This window comes from Sus scrofa, chromosome 5 (assembly GCF_000003025.6).
Source record: "Sus scrofa isolate TJ Tabasco breed Duroc chromosome 5, Sscrofa11.1, whole genome shotgun sequence".
NCBI classification, from domain to species: Eukaryota; Metazoa; Chordata; class Mammalia; order Artiodactyla; family Suidae; genus Sus; species Sus scrofa.
In genome coordinates, this window is record NC_010447.5 from 27,065,014 (window position 1) to 27,085,946 (window position 20,933).

Here is a 20,933-nt window from a genome sequence, read left to right on the forward strand (position 1 = left end):
TTTCCCATGCCAGTAATATAATCTGTATTATATAGAGGCAGATTGAATTCAAGTTACACATTAGCCCATAAGGTTTGTGTTATTCTCCCATAATTTGGGTTTTAATTTATTTTTCCAGCAATGTCGATTTCTTTAATTTACCTCTATTTTGGTGACCAGCAATAAAAATGTATGGATAGTAGAACCATGGTCAGCATAGGAAATTGGATTTTTTTTTCCACTTGGAGGCTGTAACAACTCAAATCCAAAATAATCACCTCATTAACACTATGCTTTAACCAGCTCAAAAGGAAAAGGAAGTTAACTAGGTTAGCCTACTTGAGTTTTCCTGTCACTGAAGTTGATTTAAATCATAGAAGTTTATTAGTAGTTGAACTGAAACATGTGTTAGGAATTGGACTCACATACTCTGCAAGGTGCTGGAATTACAAAGGTGTTCCTAGTCCTTGTTCTCAAGAAGCTTATATGGTGTGAAAAGTGCTCTGACGGTGCTATAGGAGCATACAGAAGGAATAACCTCAAACCAGTGATGACACCTGTGTTAAATCCTGAAGGATGACTAGGGTTATTTTGGGGGAAAGGGGTGTCTTTTAGGGCCACACCCACAGCATATGAACGTTCCCAGGCTAGGGGTCGAATTAGAACCTGCAGCTTCCAGCCTACACCACAGACACAGCAGCGCAGGATCCAAGCTGCATCTGCAACCCACACCACAGCTCACAGCAACTCCAGATCCTTAACCCATTGAGTGAAGCCAGGGATTGAACCCACATCCTTCATTGGTTCATTACCACTGAGCCACAACAGAAACTCGGGATCATTAGGTTTTAAGCACGTGAAGGTTGGGAATAAAACATTATAGATCAAGAGAGGGCTGAGGCAAAAGAGAACATGGTCTGCTTATGGAAACTATAAGTAAATAATACGGTAGGCAGAAGCTAGATCACAAAGAACCTTAATGCTAAGATAGGAAGTTTGGACTTCATCCTAAAGAATGAGGGAACCATGTAAGGTTATTAAGTAAAGAGATTATATTGTCAGATTTGTATTTTAGAAAGAATACTCTGGCTAGTGGAAAGATTGGATTAGAAATGCCTAAATCAGAAGTACTAAGACCAGGTAGGAAGCTTTTGCACTGACAAATGACAGGGGACTTTTAAGGTATGTGTCAGGGTGGCAGTTAGATAGAAGAACCAGTTGAATGTAGGAGTTGAACATGTTTAAGAGTATTCAGTTCATTCAACTGGAAAACAGGAGAGAGTGGAACTGTTTGTTTTATTGGAATATATAGGAAGAAACCTGTTTTAGTTATTGCTATGTTGACCTAAAATGACCCAAATCTCTGTTGCATATGGACATGTTGAGATTCATGAGGAAAATTTAGGAGCGATATCAGTAGGCATTGATTGACTTTATCTATGTAGGCTAGAGAAGAGAGATCTGCCCTAGAAGAATGTCTTAGAAGAATGAGATCACCTAAGGCTAGGGTGATCCTTTAATGTATCATATAGACCAGAACTTTTTAAAAAAAATAAGTAGGGCCTTTATTAATAGTTATGCCAGGATAGCAGGCTAATCCAGGACTATCCAAAGCAAACCAGAATAGTCACCTAGTCTAAGAGCATATAGAATCAAGAAGGCTAAGGATAAAACTCTGAAGGACAACACTAGAGGGTCAGTTATTTCCTCAAAAGAAGGTATGACCAGGGCATTAGAAAAGAATAAGTAGTAGTAGTGCTATAGGGAAAGAAAAATTTTAAAGGAAGAAGTGGTCAGCAGTCAGGCTACAGAGAGGTCAGTAAAATAAGGACTGATGAAGATTTGGTTAAATGACAGTATAGACAGCTTTGGTAGCAAGTTAAATAAAGAAGTTAAGACCGAATCCAGCAGTGGATTAATAAGTGAATGGGAAGTGAAGAAATTACCAGTAGTCAGTGTAAGCATTAACGAGGTTATTTATAAAGCCTAAGAGAAAGGGAGATAATTAGAGGAGAATTATAAGAAAGCAATGAGAGACTGTTTTGTTTTTTCAGACTTGTATGCATTTCAATATTTATAAAAGAGTCAAGATAAAATGAAATAAAGGATGATTGCTGGGTTTATGTTCTAGAGGAGGCCAAAAAAGGATAGGATTCAGAGTTTAGATGCTAGGGTTAGCTTTGAATGGAAGGAATAACCCCTGATTCTCTTTCCATATGTGGGAGGAGACAAAGAAAGGAACCTTTCAGACTCAAGTTTGTAGGGGGAACAGGAAATTAGAGATTTTCCTATCCAGTAGCCACTTATTTCCTCAGTGAAATAGGTATTCTGCAAATAGTGAGGGGAGAAGTGGTGAAATAGGAAGCCTAAGGAATGGTGAAGATTTTAAATAGTTATCATGAAATAGAGGAGAATAAGCAAATAAAGGACACACAGAAGAATTTCTGGCTAGTGTTGAAGAATCAGTTGATACTGGGCACTATGAATTTGTAGCACACTAACCTCTAAAGTTGGGCAGTTTAGCATATCTAAACAACTCTAAGAAAGTATAGCAAGAAAAAAACTATTGACAAAGTAGTTTAAGATTTACGGTAGAATAGTTGAAGTGATGAATCACATCAAGTCTGGATGGAAGGCCATGGGGATGGTAGGGAACTAGTAAGCTAGGGGAAAGTTCAGTCTTTTAATAAAAGGACTAGATATCTCAGTGCAGGCCAAGAATAGGAAAGCATGAGTTTCTAGGAAAAGTAAATAGTGGTTACACAGTTAAGAGTTTAAAAATGATATCAGGAGGGGAGCAGGGGATGACAAGGCCCAAGAAGTGAACTACAGTTGAGTGCAAGTATAGGTCTTTGAATTGAGGTGTCAAGAAACAATAAGGCTAAGATAAATCATCCACATGGACTTCATTACCCAGAATGATGACAAGATTGGAGATGGACAGTGTGAGCCAGATGCCAACTGTAGCAACCAGAAGGTTAGTCTTACCTAGTGAATATTTTTTCCAAAGTAAAACATTTGTTATAATTTTTTTGTTTTTTAGTACAAAGTGGTTGTCCCCAAAATTGGAAACATACTTGATCTTTGTACAGCGTTGTCTACTCTTTCAGGAGTACCTGCAGATAAGGTAGGGTGTTTTGGGATTTAAAGTATGTGAGTTGGAGTTTAGTTTTTCAGTGTTGTAAAACCAGCTTAATAGAAATTTATTTTCTTTTAGATGATAGTTACTGATATATACAATCATAGATTTCACAGAATATTTGCTATGGATGAAAACCTTAGTAGTATTATGGAACGGGATGATATTTATGTGTAAGTATAAAATTTATTGTGGAAAATATTACTTGAGAAAAAATTTAAAGGAAATATCATAAAATTTTCAGAGTTATAGTCAGTTTTATCCTTGTAGGTTTGAAATTAACATCAATAGGACAGAAGATACAGAGCATGTGATTATTCCTGTTTGCCTGAGAGAAAAATTTAGACACTCAAGTTATACCCACCATACTGGTTCCTCACTTTTTGGTCAGCCTTTTCTTATGGCTGTACCACGAAACAATACTGAAGATAAACTCTATAATCTTCTGCTTGTGAGAATGTGGTAAGTGCGAAACAGTTCTCATTTACAAAATAAAATATTAAATAACTAATAAAAGTAAACATGCAAGGTACTCTCAGAATGTCATTAGTTGTCTATATTATCTCAACACTGTTTAGACAGGTAGCAATGAAAGAAATCAAATTACAGTCTGATTCATTTCTTGATCATGAAAAACACATTACTGAGGTAATTTCACACCCAGGAAGCATGAATTCTTTTAGCTTTTTACACCACAAGTTTACAGTTGGAAGAAAATAGGAATTTATCACATATGCACTCTGTAATTATAACAAATGTCAGATGCTTGATTTCTTCATACACACTGCTCATACTAATATGAAGAACTCTTACAAATAGTTTTATTTAAAAGGATAAACTTTGACAGTTGATCCTTTTGTGGAACAACCCCTTTTTGTCTTAAAACCTGGATTTGAATGACAGTGTAATCAAGAATGCCATTTGCTCCCTTTCTTTTATCCTTTATAGCTGACATATTTAGCATTCTTTGTCACATACCTATTTTAATCATTATAGTTTCATAACCTATATGTATATATCACATTATAAACTATGTGTGATCTTAGCAGTAATATATATCATCTAAATGAGAATCTTTATAAAATAATTTTATATTGAGAAATAATTTGTCACAACTTTTAACATATAAAAGAAAGATGTTAAAACCCTAGAAGTAACAAATTAACTTATTTTTATAAAGGCAACCAAACCAAATGATTAGTCACTTGTACTTATAGTACAGTATCTTGAATTTGAGTTTTATCTTTGAATCCACTAAATGACCACTGTTAATTGCATTTAAAAGTTTGGTTTTATTGAAAAAATGGTAAACATTTTTAAAAGTTTTTACCTTTATAGAACTGACCTTATTTGATTTCTGATTTTATTTAAGCCGATATGTCAAAATATCTACTGAAACAGAAGAAACTGAAGGATCCCTACACTGCTGTAAGGACCAAAATATTAATGGGAATGGCCCAAATGGAATCCATGAGGAAGGTTCACCAAGTAAGACTTCCCAGTTAAATTGTAAAAATGTTTCACTTGGGGTATTGCTGCAGAGAAAAATTAAGAGGATAGGGATTAAGGAACTAAACAATATTTACAAACCTGGGGAAAATGATGTTAGCATTAATAAGTTATAGATAGTGAGTTCCCATTGTGGCTCAGTGGGCTAAGAACCAGACTAGTATCCCATAAGGATGCAGATTTGATCCCTGGCCTTGCTCAGTGGGTTAAAGGATCTGGAGTTGCTGCAAGCAGCAGCATAGATTACAGATGCAGCTGGGATCTGGTGTTGCTGTGGCTGTGTTGTAGGCCTGCAGCTGCAGCTCCAATTCGACCCCTAGCCTAGGAAATTCCATATGCCACAGGAGCAGCCCTAAAAAGAAAACAGTAAATAAGTTTTAAATGTATCATTGGGTGTATTTAAAGACTTCTAATATCTAATATTAGGTGAAATGGAAACAGATGAGCCAGATGATGAATCCAGCCAGGATCAAGAACTTCCCTCTGAGAATGAAAACAGTCAGTCTGAAGATTCAGTTGGAGGAGATAATGATTCTGAAAATGGATTATGTACAGAGGAAACTTGCAAAGGTCAACTAACGGGACACAAAAAGCGATTGTTTACATTCCAGTTCAACAACTTAGGCAATACTGATATCAACTACATCAAAGATGATACCAGGCATATAAGATTTGATGATAGGCAGCTTAGGCTAGATGGTAAGTATTTGTGGAAAATGGTTTAAACACTAAACTTGAGCAAAGCCGTGTTATTTTTTAGGTGAAAAACATGAAATTCAACACTATTATGAAATATAACATTTACTTATCAAGATTTTTAAATGGAAAGCCTTCATTTCTATGTTTATTAAATGGAAGTGGACTTATGCTTGTGTATCTTTTTTTTAAGTCTATAATATTTTAATGGCTTAGAAACAGCAATTTACCATGATCACCTAGTGCAAGTAGAACAGATTGCTATTTGTTAATTCTGGTATATATCTTAACATTAAAATGTATTAATTTTTAACATTAAGGCATATTAAATTTTAAAGAAAAAATATGTTTTCCACCTTAGAAAGATCTTTTCTTGCTTTGGATTGGGATCCTGATTTGAAAAAAAGATATTTTGATGAAAATGCTGCTGAGGTAAGTCATCACTCATTCCTTCTTTTTCTCTCCCTTATTGATCACAGTTTTATTATTATACTTATTTGCTTCTACCAAATATGTTTGGCCAGTAAAAAAAAAAAAAAAATTGGTTATATGCTAACAGAGAAAAGGTTTGTTTTGAAACTGCTTTCTGGTTGTCTGTATAGGAGTGTTATACAGGAATTATTACAAGTGTGGTGTAAATCTCAGCTGAGATAAGCTTTATGATTTTTTTTTTTTTAGAACATTTAGGAGTTTTTCATTACTATTTATAGTAATATGGTATCACTAAAATGAGTTTTGTTTCATTTGTTTTCTTAACTCAAGAAATACTTCTCTTTAGGATTTTGAAAAACATGAAAGTGTGGAATATAAACCTCCTAAAAAACCCTTTGTGAAATTAAAAGATTGCATCGAGCTTTTTACAACAAAAGAAAAGCTAGGTGCTGAAGATCCTTGGTAAGAGACGAAATTAAATAATTGTTTCTAATTATTTTTAAGAATTTTTACTGAGGTATGTGCTACATCAAAGTAAAAAAGTGATAAATTCCTCTTGATATTTTTAACAGTAAGCATTTCTTTATATGATCTATTAAGAGGAATGAAAATGCTTCAAAGGTGTTATTGTATGTTAAGCTTTAATCTTGTTACTATGTTTTCCATAATAGCCACTTTACTATGAATAATTAATTTTACTTACTTTTCCCCAAGAATTTTTAGCCGTGCAAGTATATCAGGAGAAGCTTTTTTTAGGAAGATCGCAGTATGTTTTGTAGTGTTACTAATACCATCAGAGTCCAGAAGTTTTGAGATTTTTCTAATACCTGTACCTCAGCACAGTGTCATGGTATATCCATGTCTTTGTAGCATATTAAAATATAAATAATCTAGCCCTCATTATTTCTTTGAGTACTTACATATTCATTTATAAGTTAAATCTATTTGGAAAATGTATTGATGATAAAAATAATAAAAGTTCCTGTCAGTCTGATGTATATTAGGCATTACCTAACATTACCTCTAACAAGCTTTGAAATATTCCTCTTTATTTTTAGGTATTGTCCAAACTGTAAAGAACATCAGCAAGCCACAAAAAAATTGGATTTATGGTCCCTGCCTCCAGTACTTGTGGTACATCTCAAGCGATTTTCTTACAGTAGATACATGAGAGACAAGTTGGATACTTTAGTTGATTTTCCTATCAAGTAAGTTTTGATTGTGCTTCATAAACATTGGACACCTCTAGCTTTTTTAAAACATTAAATAGCATTGCATCCAAATTTCAGGGTTTTTTTTTTTCCATTATTACATATAGTCCACTTTATATATTGTGTCAGTTTCAAGTATACCACATAGTGATTTGATATTTTTATACATTACATAGCATACAAGATATTATAATATCATTGACTGTATTTTATGTTCTATCCTCTTAAATCCCTTTGACTTACTTATTTTATACCTGGCAGTTTGTACCTCTTAATCCCCTTCACCTGTTTTGCCCATCCTTCCACCTTCTTGCCCTCTGGCAAATGACCAATTTGTTCTGTGTATCTGTGAGTCTGTTTCTATTTCATTAAATAGAAACAAAAGAATAACCAGAAATAATAAGCTGAAAAATGTTCCAGTTTCATACATGATAGATTATAACGGTTGCATTTCAGAGAATATGGCCCATTTAGGATACTTAGATCATCAAAACCTGGAAAACATAGAATAAATATTGGGGTTATATTTAAATGTGCATTTATATTTAAATTATTTTTAAAAATTCTAAGACAGTTGTTTTTCAGCTGACTTTATTCTTCCTTAAATAAGTCATTTCTGAAAATGACTTTAAAAAATAAACGGACCCAGGAATTCCTTTTGTGGCACAGTGGAAACAAATCCGGCTGGTATCCATGAGGATGCGGGTCTGATGCCTGGCCTTGCTCAGGGGGTCGAGGATCCAGCGTTGCCGTGAGCTGTGGTGTAGGTCACTGAGGCAGCTCAGATCCTGCATTGCTGTGGCTGTGGTGTAGGCCGGCAGCTGTAGCTTCTATTGGACCCCTAGCCTGGAAACTTCCATATGCCTCAGGTTCAGCCCTAAAAAAAAAGCATAAATAAATAAACAATCAAACCCAGATGGTAAATAGTGATGTCTGTTTTTCCTCATATATTGAGAGAAATTTTATATTATAAATCTAATTTTATAAGTTTTATGTTAGTATGAAAACATCAATCTGAATAAGACCAATCAGAAATTTAAAAATTCTCAACCTCTAAGAAAACTTTTGCCAAAACATCCTTAGCTCAAGGGTATTTGTATTATTTGTTTTATGAAGTTATTTGACTCTTAGTAATTTCTTTAGTGAGAGATATATATATAAATTGGAGTATATATCAATGAGAGCCAAACACTGACAGAAGGAATTGAATTCATTACATTTAGGGAAAACATAAATCTAACTTGATCTCTTTTTTAAACAGTGATTTGGATATGTCAGAATTCCTAATTAACCCAAATGCAGGTCCTTGCCGCTATAATTTGATTGCTGTTTCCAACCACTATGGAGGGATGGGAGGAGGACACTGTAAGTTGACAGTTTACCTTTTTACTAAAATCATGATGTTTGATAGCTCCAGACTTTTTTCCTGAAGATACTACCTCTTAGAGAGAAAATGTGAGATGTTTCTTATATAGAGTAGTTGTTCAGTAGATACTGATTAAAGAATGAGTCAGCTTTGGAACCTTTTTGTTCTTCCCATCAAGAGTAGAGGACTGAGTTAATCATACTCCTCCATTCAAAGCACAGGACATCACTGGTCCATTCAGGGCTTCTGTCCTTCCCCATTCTCCTTCTTCCTTTTCTAACATGTATGTTCTCTCATAAATCACGCATCATTGTTAATTTACATGATTGTTCCTCTACTATAGATCTTACTTTTCTTTCTTGACACTTAAGACTTTTCTATATTGAAGTTCTCTTATGGCACAGCAGGCTAGGATCTGGCATTGTCACTGCAACAGCCCAGCGGCTGTGGTGCAAGTTCAGTTCCTGTCCCAGGAACTTCCATATGCCACAGGTGTGCTCCCCCCCCCAAAAAAAAGACTTCTCCGTATTACTTTGTGTCAATTTAAATCCATTGCTTCTAACCACTCATGACTTATATCTACCTTTTTTATTTCTCTACTCATTTCATGGTGGATTTCCAAATTGCCTTTAACTTTCTACACCACAAAAGCAATAAACATCGTCGTTTATGGTCCCCTATGTGAGAATTTCTTTGAGCTGCATACCCAGACGTAATACTGCTGAGTTATAGAATATTTAAGTGCTTTGAGATGGCTGTCCAAGATGGTTATACCAGTCTTTGCTCTCCAATTGATAGGTGGTTTTTTTTTTTTTTTTTTTTTTTGGTTGAACTGAAATTGTATTCTGGGTTAAATAATACTTGAGTATTTTTTATATGCCTTTTGAATTTGGCTGATTTTATTTAGGGCTGTTAAAATTGAATTCACAAGTGAAATAGTCTTGTAATCTTTTTATATTGTTCTTACTTTGTAATCAAGATTACAGAGTAACCTAATGAAACAGGCTAGGATATTTTACTCTTTTTCTGTTTCCTGAAGCAGCTGGTATAATATAGAAATTAACTATTCATGAAAGTCTAGTAGAATTTCATCTCTAAAACTATGTGGACTTTACAGCCATAAATTTTCTATTTATGTCATGATTATTGAAGTATATTCAGTTTCCTTTTTCCAATGTGTATACATTTTGGCATTCTCCATTTTTCTAAAAATGTATATTTTCCAATTTATTTGAGAATAGTTGTTGATAACATTCTTGTGTTATATTTTTGTTCTTTATTCTTTTCTCTTCAAAGAATTAGCTTTCCAGTTTATTAAAATTTTCTTTTTGTTTTACATGTACGTATTCTGTCTCATTGATTTCTTCTCTTCCCTTTGATTTATTTTTCTTCTTGAACTTAGAGTTTGCTCTGTTTCCCTTTTGCCAACTTTTTGGGTTGAATATTTATGAAGTTTTTGGTTTCCCTTTTTTCCTCTCTCTTAAAAGCTATAATTAAAGCTATAAATTTACCTTTAAATACTCCTTTATTTCTACTGCATAAATTTTGAACTGTAGTATTCATTATCATTCAATTCTCTATGTGTTTATATTTTCCTTTATGACTTTCTAATAATTATTTCAAGATTATTTCATCATATGGTTTTTCAAATACATGGTTTTTGTAAACTCTTTTTTTTCTTAATTTTTATTCCATAACAGTTGGGGGAGTTATCTATTTATATTAATCCTAGGTGTTTATTAAAGCTTCTGTGTGGCTTAATACATGGTCTGTTTCTTAAATGTTTGTGTACTTGAAAAACATATGTATTCCCAGTTCGAACATAAATTCTATATTTCTATTACATCTCATCTTAACAATTGTATTCAAATCATTACTATCTCTGGTTATTTTTGATGTTGATTCTTTTTCTGAGAGGAATTTGTCAGGACTTCTACTAAAATGTTGATTTATCTGTTTCTCCTAACAGTTTTATTAGTCGTTTTGCATTATTAGTTGCAATTATGTTTAAAATAGATAGCTCTTTCTCTGTTGTTGCTTTTATCAGAATTGGATATTCTTTTGTTTTATCTTTTTATCAGGATTACAGATGTTAGTTTAGCTTTCTTTTGATGTCAACATTTAATTTGCAAACTCTTTGTGCCTTTATTTTTTAGTTCTTATATTTTGTGGACAGACTTACTGGTCTGAAAATATGTTTCTTTATGTTTGTAAGTGCGGTGGTCTTGACTCAGATTGACAGATTTATAATGGGTTCCACCCAGAAGAACAATAATCTTATTTAAGAGGGGTAGAACTATTTAGAAGACATAGCCTATGAAGTGTTACTTTTTAGAAGCTATGACAGCAGATAATTGTTTTGAGGACATTTTGAAACTTTTTTCCACAGTTACCAGGTAGTTTATACAAGGCATGGGATAGGAAAAGGGGGCTTTTTATTTTAACTTAAAGATAAAGCAAATCTTTAATATTTGTGCAGATTAATCAATCATTTTTTACCTTTCTCTTGCTCTGTACTTCCACGCAGACTGAAAAAGATTCTGGTATAAAAACCACTACAGAACAATCAAAGAGTATTGTTGGGAAAATATTTGTCATAAAAAATTTAAACCATGGTTGAAAATTCCAACTTTGAAATCAGAAACAGATCTGAGCTTTAATCCTAATTCTGCTACCTAACAGCTGTGCTGTTGGACAAATTAAACTTCTGTTGGAAGTTCCCGTTGTAGCTCATCAGTAGTGAACACAACTGGTATCCATGAGGACACGGGTTCAATCCCTGGCCTTGCTCAGTGGGTTAAGGGTCTGGCATTGCCATGAGCTGTGGTGTAGGTTGCAGACGTGGCTCGGATCCCGTGTTGCTGCAGCTGTGGTGTAGGATGGCAGCTGCAGCTCCAGTTCAGCCCCTAGCCTGGGAACTTCCATATGCCACAGGTACAGCTCATAAAAAAAAAAAAATAAAAGAAAAAAACAACTTCTCTTGATGCTTCACTTTCCCTATGTCTAAAATTGCAAGAATAGTAACAATAATACTTTATAGCACATGTAAAATGCATAGCACTGTACCTGGCACACAAGAAGTACTACATAAATGTTAATCACCATTCATTGTCATTAGTATTGTTATTCTGTGAATTTAAAAATAATAAATCAAATAACTTATGTTTGTCCCTGAGATGAAAAAGGTCACATAATTGAAGTTAATGTGAAAGTATTGTAGGCATCTAGATGGTAGGAAATTATTCTAAAAACCTTTATTCAGTGGAATCAGTTGAATATATGATAGATAGGCCTCATGTAGATGGTCATATAATTTTAATAGATATTCCTCATATGGATGGTTTTAAATTTTTGAGAGGTCTCTCCCAGGAAACCACAGATCATTTAAGTCACAGAGCGATTATATTTTTTTTTTCATTAGATACTGCTTTTGCAAAAAATAAAGATGATGGGAAATGGTACTACTTTGATGACAGTAGTGTCTCAACTGCATCCGAAGACCAGATTGTGGTATGTATGTCTTTTATTCCTGAAAATCAAGGGATCTGCTGTTTTAAAGGGAGGTCCATGGAACAATGCAGTCTATATTCTAGCAACTGTAGCAGTTGAAAGACTTGTTCTCATTTAAAGAAATGTGAAATTACCTCTAAGAGGAAATTTGTCTTCTAAATTTGCCTGTTAGCAGAAGCAGACGTTGTAATATGAAACTTTTTCTGGTAGTTTTCAACATGAAAACTGGAGTTTTCTCATGAAAATGTTATATTTTCCCCTGAAAAATAGGCTCAGACATTCTAGACGTTGACTACTTAGTCAGAATGCTAAAATAGAAGAAAACCCTTTAAGGGCCTTACCATACCTATGATCTTTAAAGTAAAGTTTTATTCTTTGTGACAGTTAACACATTTAAACTCTAAATGATATTAGATAAAACAAATAACAGATTTTAAAAAATATTAACCCTGTGTTCTTGTCACTTTGATGTTTTCTGAGTAGTAGAAAAATCAGGAAGTTAGATCTACTCACACTTGCATCAGTTTATCAAACACAGCTGGAGCCAAAATATTGGCATTTGTTTCACTCTGCATTTTTATGATCAGATATTGATTGATGAACAGGTAACTAATATGTTCCAAGAAGAAAGCTAAGTCTTGCTTGATGAGAATTTATTTTTCTATAAACTTTGACTTCCTATAAATTTTACTTATTAATCACAGTATTACAGAGAAAGAGTATTTGCTTATGTGATGATATTTCCTTTACAGTGGTTTTCTGTTGATGTAGGGGCACTGACTGTTTATTTTTATTTCATAATTTAAATTCTATACTTCTTGAGGGCAGAGACTAGTTTTGTTTTTTTTTTTAATTTATAGTGCTTTAAAAGTCTTCAACTTAAATTGTTGTACTTAATAAATTAATGAACTTCTGAGTCCAGTTACTGGCATAATTTTAATCAGTCATTGGGTGAACAGATATAATTTTGAATTGTTTGTAGATGTTTTATATTTTTCATCTAGTATACATATGTAAATTTATATATTTTTATATATACATTATGTACTGTTGCTTATCTCCCTATAGCTATAACAAAGAACAAAAAGAGACTTGAACTCTTACTATTTTTAAAATGTGTATATTCCAAGTTAACTACATTTTCAGTTTATATTTAGACTTCTATTTTCACATCCTATTCTCCACTTTTCAATTCTGTTCTTCTCTTTAATCTCCCAAACAAAACATCTGCAAGTTGCCTGCATCCTCTTTCAAAATCTGTTAGACAGCATTGCCCTATTCTTGCTTTCAAAGATAGCTATCTCTGACTTTAAGAGGCCTATAATCTAAAATTGACAAAGAAGTGAATTAACAATTATATATAAGTACTATTAAATATATTGGCTTTATAGAATGGGGGTAGTAGCTGTCTCAACTGATTTGAGGTTTAAGGAGACAGGATCAGTGCAAGGAAGTTTGCATAGAGAAAATAGTGTTTGACCTGAGTCAGCAAATGCAAATAGTGGTAAATTAGTCAAAAGAAGCAAAGGTTTTTTTGTTTGGTTTTTTTTTTTTTGGTCATTTTGCCTTTTCTTGGGCCACTCCCACGGCATATGGAGGTTCCCAGGCTAGGGGTCAAATCAGAGCTGTAGCCGCCAGGCTACGCCAGAGCCACAGCAACAGGGGATCTGAGCCCAGTCTGCGACCTACACCACAGCTCATGGCAACACCGAATCCTTAATCCACTGAGCAAGGCCAGGGATCGAACCTACAACCTCCTGGTTCCTAATCAGATTCGTTAACCACTGAGCCACGACGGGAACTCCTAGAAGCAAAGGTATTCTGAGCAAAGAGAACAGTACCTACAAAAGCAAGGAGGCATGACAGAATATAGCATTTAGGGGAACAGCAAATAATTTGGTATTACTGAAAGGAAAGAATCCTGTTAGAGATATGGAGCAGAAATTAGGCTGGAGCTAAACTTGGCACTCAGATCAAGAAAAATTTCATTCTTCATTGTTTAGACCTTTTCTTAAAGCTGTAAGAAGCATTGGACGGTTCTTAAGTAATAGCAGAACATTATTAAATTTGCATCTTAACATGTCTTGAGAACACTTCAGAAGACAGATTGGAAAGCACAGAGTAAAGAATCAGAAAAGCCATTATTCAGCCTCCAAAGGAAAAGAGCTTTTAAATTTAAAGTAAATGGTAGTAAGTATATTAGACAAGGGGAGAATGGATTTATGAACTATTCGCTGAATAGAAATAATAGAACTTAAGATTAGATATAAATAGGAATGCCCACTATGGCACAGTGGGATCAGTGGCATATCTGCAGCACCAGGACGCAGGCTTGATCCCTGGACTAGCACAGTGGGTTAAAGTATCTGATGTTGCTACAGCTGTGGCATAGTTCGCAGCTACAGCTTGAATCTGATCTAGTATCCATGAGGACACAGGTTTGATTCCTGGGCTCACTCAGTGCCATTGCCGTGAACTGCGGTAGGTGGCAGATGTGGGCTGGATCCCACATTGCGGTGGCTGTGGTGTAGGCCAGTGGCCACAGCTCCAATTCAGCTCCTAGCCTGGGAACCTCCATATGGCAAGGGTGCAGCCCTAAAAAGACACACACACACACAAAAAAAAAAACAAGATAATAAATATAGGAAGAAAATTTGCTGCAAAGTTTGAGATACCTGTATGTAATAACCATGTGGAAGTTTTCACTAGGTGGTTGGACTAATAGGACTAGAGTTCAGGGACGAGACCTGGTTTAAGTTATAAATTTGAATTGTCTTTCTTAAGTAACATAGGTGAATCATTCAAACCATAGATCTGAATGATTCCCCCAGGGGAAGATACAAATTGAGGAAGAGCCCACAAAACATGATTTTTTTTTTTTAAGGTCAAAATTTAATGTGCCTACAGAAAAGTCAGAAGAAACTATAGAGATGGAAGATCTAAGGAAAAGTGGTGTAACAGAAGCCAAAAATACTTCAGTGCAGCAAAAAGGAGCACTAAAGCATTAAATGCTACAGAAAAATTGGCTAAAAGAACTAAAAGTGTCCATTTAATTTGCTTTTAGGATGTTTTTGAGCCTAGTGAAAGTCATTTCGTTGGAATGGTTGCAGCAACAGTTAGTTCACATTGAATTGAGGATGTGCATGAGACTGAATGAATCTTAGTCTCCCAGCCTGGCTGTGAGAAAGAGGAAGGGGGGTATATAGCAGCTAGAGGAAGAGGTAGAAAGGAGAGGGATTTGTGATGGGAAAAGACTTTTAAGTATTATTTGTGCTCAGAAGTCCACTAGCTAAGGACTCATTAAACATACACAGTGATGATTGATGGCACAGTTATCCTTAACACAGTAAGAAAAGTTAGGATCTAGAGCAAATATAAAATGAAGTTATTAGTGTTAGAAAGAAACTTAACTGTTTCCTCAGAGATAGGAGAAAAGAGGGCATAGAATTCTATTTCATGTTAGAGTAACTAGGTTAATTAGCGATATAGTTGCCTTTGTCTGTCCAGCTAACTTAAAATAAGAATGGTAAATCCAGTGACCATTCTTCCTTCTATATAGAAGTGATCTTATATTTAATCAGTTTTAGTAACCTTCAGTTGACCAGGTGTGGTTTTTTTTTATGATTTATGCCTTGTCACAAAAATCACTTACCAGCTAAAAATTCATCCTGTATTTAATGTTATCTTTAAGAATCATAACCATTTTAACATTCTTTGTTTAACAGTCCAAAGCAGCATACGTACTCTTCTACCAGAGACAAGACACTTTCAGTGGAACTGGCTTTTTCCCTCTTGACCGAGAAACTAAAGGTGCTTCAGCTGCCACAGGCATCCCATTAGAAAGTGATGAAGATAGCAATGATAATGACAATGATATAGAAAATGAAAACTGTATGCACACTAACTAATGAAAGTCCTAGAAGCCATAAAAGAGAGACTTTCCTGCTGGTGGTATCTATTGAAATGATGAAGTCACCCACCACATTAAACAAAGTCTGAGATGGGGAGTTTCAGATAACCGAATGTAAATCCTTTATCAGATTTTAACTTGTGCAGTACTTGAAGTGAAATACAATGAAAACTTTAACAGAAATTGTCTCTTAATACATTTACAGTCTTGTATTTACAAGCTAAATATATATAGGAAATCACAAATAAATCCCTTTTAAGTTTGCTGCTGTTTTGATGAATTATGTTTTCTTTAATTTTTTGGATGTGAGTTAATTGATGACAAATGTTAAATTTGTGGATGTTGGTCATTTATTTTGCTCTAATAATACTGCAAGAAAACTATGGCTGAACTTAGTTTTTGGATAATCTAGTTCATGTGCATTAGGCTGCCACATACACTACTATGATATTTAGCTGCAGTATCAATGTGGCATAAATACTGCAGTAGTAGTTTTGGAAAACCAAATTTTCAAATCTTTACCTGGTAATCAGTGTGGGCCTATTATAAAATGAAATCATGATACAGGAAACAGTCTTGAAAAAGTTACTTCCCTTTATAGTATCATTTTTTAAAAATCCAGAATATTATGTTCCTCTTAACTGCTACTGTGGAAAACAGGTTCTAGATTTCACATTTCATCTAAAGTCACTTTTCAGTTACATGTAAGTATTTTTACTGCTATTGGGATCTGTTCCTTAGACATTCAGATTATTTTTAACTTACTTTAAAATGCATATCTTTAATCTGGTATTGGTCCAAAATTAAAATTTTTGCTGTCTGTTTTTCTCTACCCCATTTTTTGGTAATTTGGCAACTTTTAGCTCTCCTAAATATGTAATATAAAGACAAAAATAGTATTCTGTATCCATAGTAATAATTACATCAAGCTTTGATGAGAAATTTTTTTCATCTACTGGCCTTTAAATCATTAATAGACAATTGGCTTTAAAGGTAGGTCTGTTAACTTTCTCTGTGTGTTCCTGATGGAATTCACCATAGCCTTACAGCTTTTCTCAGAAGGTAACTTGTTACAAGAGAATTGGCATTTGCATGTTCCAGAGTCAGAACCTGTACAGTATATAAAGCATACAAATCTTGAATTTTACTTTCCTTCACCACATTCAAGGATCCAGGATGCCAAAAATATGTGTGAACATTGGAAACATTTTTCATTTGCTGCTTTTTCCCTTTGATCTAGTTGAAAGAATGTATTGTCAATTGGCATACAATACTGCCTTTAATAGAAACTCTAAATGCTGGGGCACATTTCACATATCGACTACCTGAGCAATTGCTTTGTGTCCCACTCTTACTAAAGCAAAAAGTATGATGTTCTTCACTTGAACTAATCAAATACAATAGATTATAAATTGTGTATTGTAAATAAAAGTTCACTCTGTGAGTGCACATTTTGGTAAATTATTTATTTATGTTAGCATTTAAAAGTAAAAGAAAAATGCATTTGACCAGGATAAATGAGGTATGTTGATCATGGCTTTGCTTTATACCTTGATATTAAAGCTGGTTTTTCATCCTGGTATTTTTAAAGCTGCTTTGGGTTTTTCCTTTTTTTTTTTTTTTCTTTTTTTCTTTTTTCTTTTTTTTTTTTTTCTTTTTTAATGTAAACTAACCTCCTGCATGACAGAGGTTAAAATTTTGTCTGCACTTGAGTTCACTTGAGTTTACATTTGAAATGTGCATGTTTATTTATACAGATTTCAATAAAGCTATTCAAGGCCTTATTTAGTCTTTTATTTCTTACTCTGAATCTTTTAATAAAAATCCCCTATTTGGGGTAGGTGATTATATGCTAGACTTTTTAGTTATCATATAGTTAAAAATAGAAAAGCATGTCAGATCAAAGTGAATCTTGTTATGGACATGTTTTTAAGTTCACTTTTTAAATTTATTTATTAATTTGTTTATATACCTGTTAATCACTGTTGTAGGATCTTGAGATTCAGCAGTAAACAAATATCCCTACACTCAAGAGAGCTTGCAATTTTTCTGCTACCTACCAACTAAAAGACTGTTTCCCTTTTACTGAGATTTAAAGCAAAAACAAAACTATAGCTCTAGATTATAGTCTCTACCTTGATTGTCCGTAGAGACCATTCCTTTTTAACTCCTGTGATTAACTTCTGTTCCCGCTAAAAGAAGTGTATTTTAAAAGGAAAATGATGTTAATATTACCATTGAATTCGTCAAACTCAAATGGCGTTATCAGCTGCAAAAAATAAACTATAAAAATAGTGCAAAAGCCAATCCATACTCTTAATTGGTAAGTAGATATTCATAGGGAGTTCCTGTGGTGACACAGCGGAAACAAATCCGACTAGGAACCATGAGGTTGCGGGTTCAATCCCTGGCCTCACTCAGTGGTTGAGGATCCGGCGTTGCCGTGAGCTGTGGTGCAGGTCGCAGATGCAGCTCAGATCTGGCGTTGTTGTGGCTGTGGCATAGGCCAGTGGCTACAGTTCCGATTTGACCCCTAGCCTGGGAACCTCCATATGCTGCAGATGCAGCCCTAAAAAGACCAAAAAAAAAAAAAAAAAGTAGATATGCATGGGTAGTACAAGGTGGTAGGAATGTGCTTATAGCTTTGCTACTTAGTAATCACATGACTTTGAATTAAATCTTTCTTAGTCTATTTCTTCACCTGTGAAATGATGATAGCAATAACAGCAGCATTTACTGAGCATTTATCATGGACCAGGTATCGTATTAAAGTGTTATATGTATTATCTCATACCATCCCTGAGTAGCTTTGAGGAGGGATATTCATCATCCCCATTTCTTATATGGAGAAACCAAGGTCCAAAGCAGTTAAGTAATATTCCCAAGTTCACGCAATTGCTATATAAGGTGGATATTATGTGGTGGCCAATATTCTATCTCAGATATATGTACTGCCTCCCACAGGATTGTGTAGAGCTCAAATAAGATAATGTATTTTATGGGAAGGTGCTTTGTAAACTAACTTTTTCAGTCTAAATAGAAACTCATCTTGAAGTCTAATAATTTTGCTCCCAGAAGTATCTTCAGGTCAGCATTTGCGTATTGAATAAGAAAAATACCAGCTGGAGTATTGACTAACCATTCCCTTTTAAAATCAATTTCATTCAACTTACATATATTTATTACAATTTTTATAAAATTTTAAATATGGCATTTTTTCATCTTGTTCATCTGACTCGAGTGTGCCCTTCTTTATATTTCCTGAAATGCAACCCTGATTTTTCAGAGCTTTTTTCTTCACATGTGATTTAGTTTTAATTAATCTCTATGAAAAAGCTGTGGCCTGATGCTTTAAATATCTTGCTTTTTCTTATCATCTTTATTCTTTTAGCAGTCCTATATTTGCCCTTGCTTTTCTGGCAACTAGATATAAAGCCACACAAAACATTTATTTGGTCGTGAAGAAAATTAGTGCCAAAGCCATGACACAGTATAAAGACAGTGTTGTTTCCTAAGCTAATTTTATTGAGGTGAGGACAACTTATGAGAAATAAGCCAGGAAACTGTAAGATAAAGTGAGTAGACTCTCCTTCAGTGGCTTACCAAAGGGGTTACGCCAGGGGTTGGGGGAAGCACACCAGTAGGAACCTTTCACCTAAGAGAAGAATACACTACCTCTGCCACTAGTGTGTGGTGATAATAAAAAATAGGCCACCTTTAGGAGTTCCTGTCATGGCTCAGTGGTTAGCGAACCTGATTAGCACCCCTAGTATGCAGGTTCGATCCCTGGCCTTGCTCAGTGGGTTAAGGATCTGGTATTGCCATGAGCTGTGGTGTATGTCATAGTTGCAGCTCTGATCCCACCTTGCTGTGGCTGTGGTGCAGGCTGGCAGCTATCTTTAAGTTTTTTTACAGACAATATGTTCAATTATTTCCTGCTTCCCACCCTCCCTTCTTATAGGTTTGCTTCTGCTCTTTGCTTGAGCACATTCTTTCCAGTTTAGTTTTTATGGCAGAAATGTGAGAATTCTTGTACACTAGGGAAAGGAACCAGAAAAATCTCAGAGGAGTGAGAAGGAAAGGAAAATCAATTTTATTTCTGAAGCCAAAGAATAATAATGGAAATCTTTGTTCATATTTTTTTAATCTAGAATAAAATAAATTTTTTATTTTTATTTGAAACAGCTTCTCTTGAAAATACAATTATGTTGATAGCTTGCAAATACTGTTTTTAAGTGCCAGAGGATAGAGTAAGGGAGAACAAGAGTGTATATTCTTGCTGACTTAAAGATAAAGTTGCAGTGAGAGTTCCCATCGTGGCTCAGTGGTTAACGAATCCGACTAGGAACCATGAGGTTTTGGGTTTGATCCCTGGCCTTGCTCAGTGGGTTAAGGATCCAGCGTTGCCATGAGCTGTGGTGTAGGTTGCAGACATGGCTCGGATCCCGCATTGCTGTGGCTCTGGCGTAGGCCAGCATACAGATCCGATTCTACCCCTAGCCTGGGAACCTCCATATGCCGTGGAAAGCGGCCCTAGAAAAGGCAAAAAAGACAAAAAAGATTAAGTTGCAGAGCTATATACTTTATTTCATCAGATTTTTAAAATGAGAAATATATATAATTTTTCTTAAAAGCATTGTTTTAGGTTAGTGAGCATTTCATTTCAATATGTATGTTTACCATATGTTTAATTCTGTAAAAAGAAAGGAATTTCCATATAGCTCAGATAACACTTTCATTTAAAACTGGATTAAGTATATTCAAATTTTTATCTGCTACGTAGAATAGGTTTTTAAATATATCAATTGGGAAGATAAAATGTACATGGTGAAAATTCAAATATTGGTGAAGCCTTATTTGCACTAATGATGGGGTAAAGAGTTTTTAAATGGACAATATGAAACAGACAGTACAAAAATTGTTTTTGGCAAATGTATGCATGGGGACCCTACTCACCCTACATCATACCATGGTCTAGTTATAACCCAGCTCTGCCTCTGGGAGCCTGAAAATTGCCAGAATAGTGAAAGGAAAATCTTTAAGTTACTAAGGAAATTCAGAAAGTGGATAAACTATTCAGGGAAAAAGCAAGAGTTGACATAATTTTGTGAACTAAAGTTTCAAAGGAAAAAGAAAATCAGCAAATGGGTTTTGATGTCTTTTTTTTTTTTTTCCTAGAAA

General features: G+C 34.5%; 1 protein-coding gene across 6 annotated transcripts in view; it reads left to right on the forward strand.

Moving 5' to 3' along the window:
• The window catches only part of USP15 (ubiquitin specific peptidase 15), a 118,170-nt gene extending 100,634 nt beyond the window's left edge, over positions 1-17,536 (forward strand). For 3 of the 6 annotated variants that reach the window (XM_003126341.6, XM_003481646.4, XM_021091917.1), the window contains 11 exons: positions 3,023-3,106; positions 3,197-3,291; positions 3,389-3,580; positions 4,491-4,606; positions 5,054-5,326; positions 5,685-5,755; positions 6,102-6,217; positions 6,814-6,963; positions 8,228-8,331; positions 11,754-11,842; positions 15,568-17,536. In XM_003126341.6, the coding sequence (XP_003126389.3) occupies positions 3,023-3,106; positions 3,197-3,291; positions 3,389-3,580; positions 4,491-4,606; positions 5,054-5,326; positions 5,685-5,755; positions 6,102-6,217; positions 6,814-6,963; positions 8,228-8,331; positions 11,754-11,842; positions 15,568-15,750 (1,473 nt within the window). In that variant the 3' untranslated portion in view covers positions 15,751-17,536. Of the gene's footprint in view, positions 1-3,022; positions 3,107-3,196; positions 3,292-3,388; positions 3,581-4,490; positions 4,607-5,053; positions 5,327-5,684; positions 5,756-6,085; positions 6,218-6,813; positions 6,964-8,227; positions 8,332-11,753; positions 11,843-15,567 lie in introns of those variants that run through there. The other 3 variants (XM_021091916.1, XM_021091919.1, XR_002343998.1) reach the window with 3 other exon arrangements.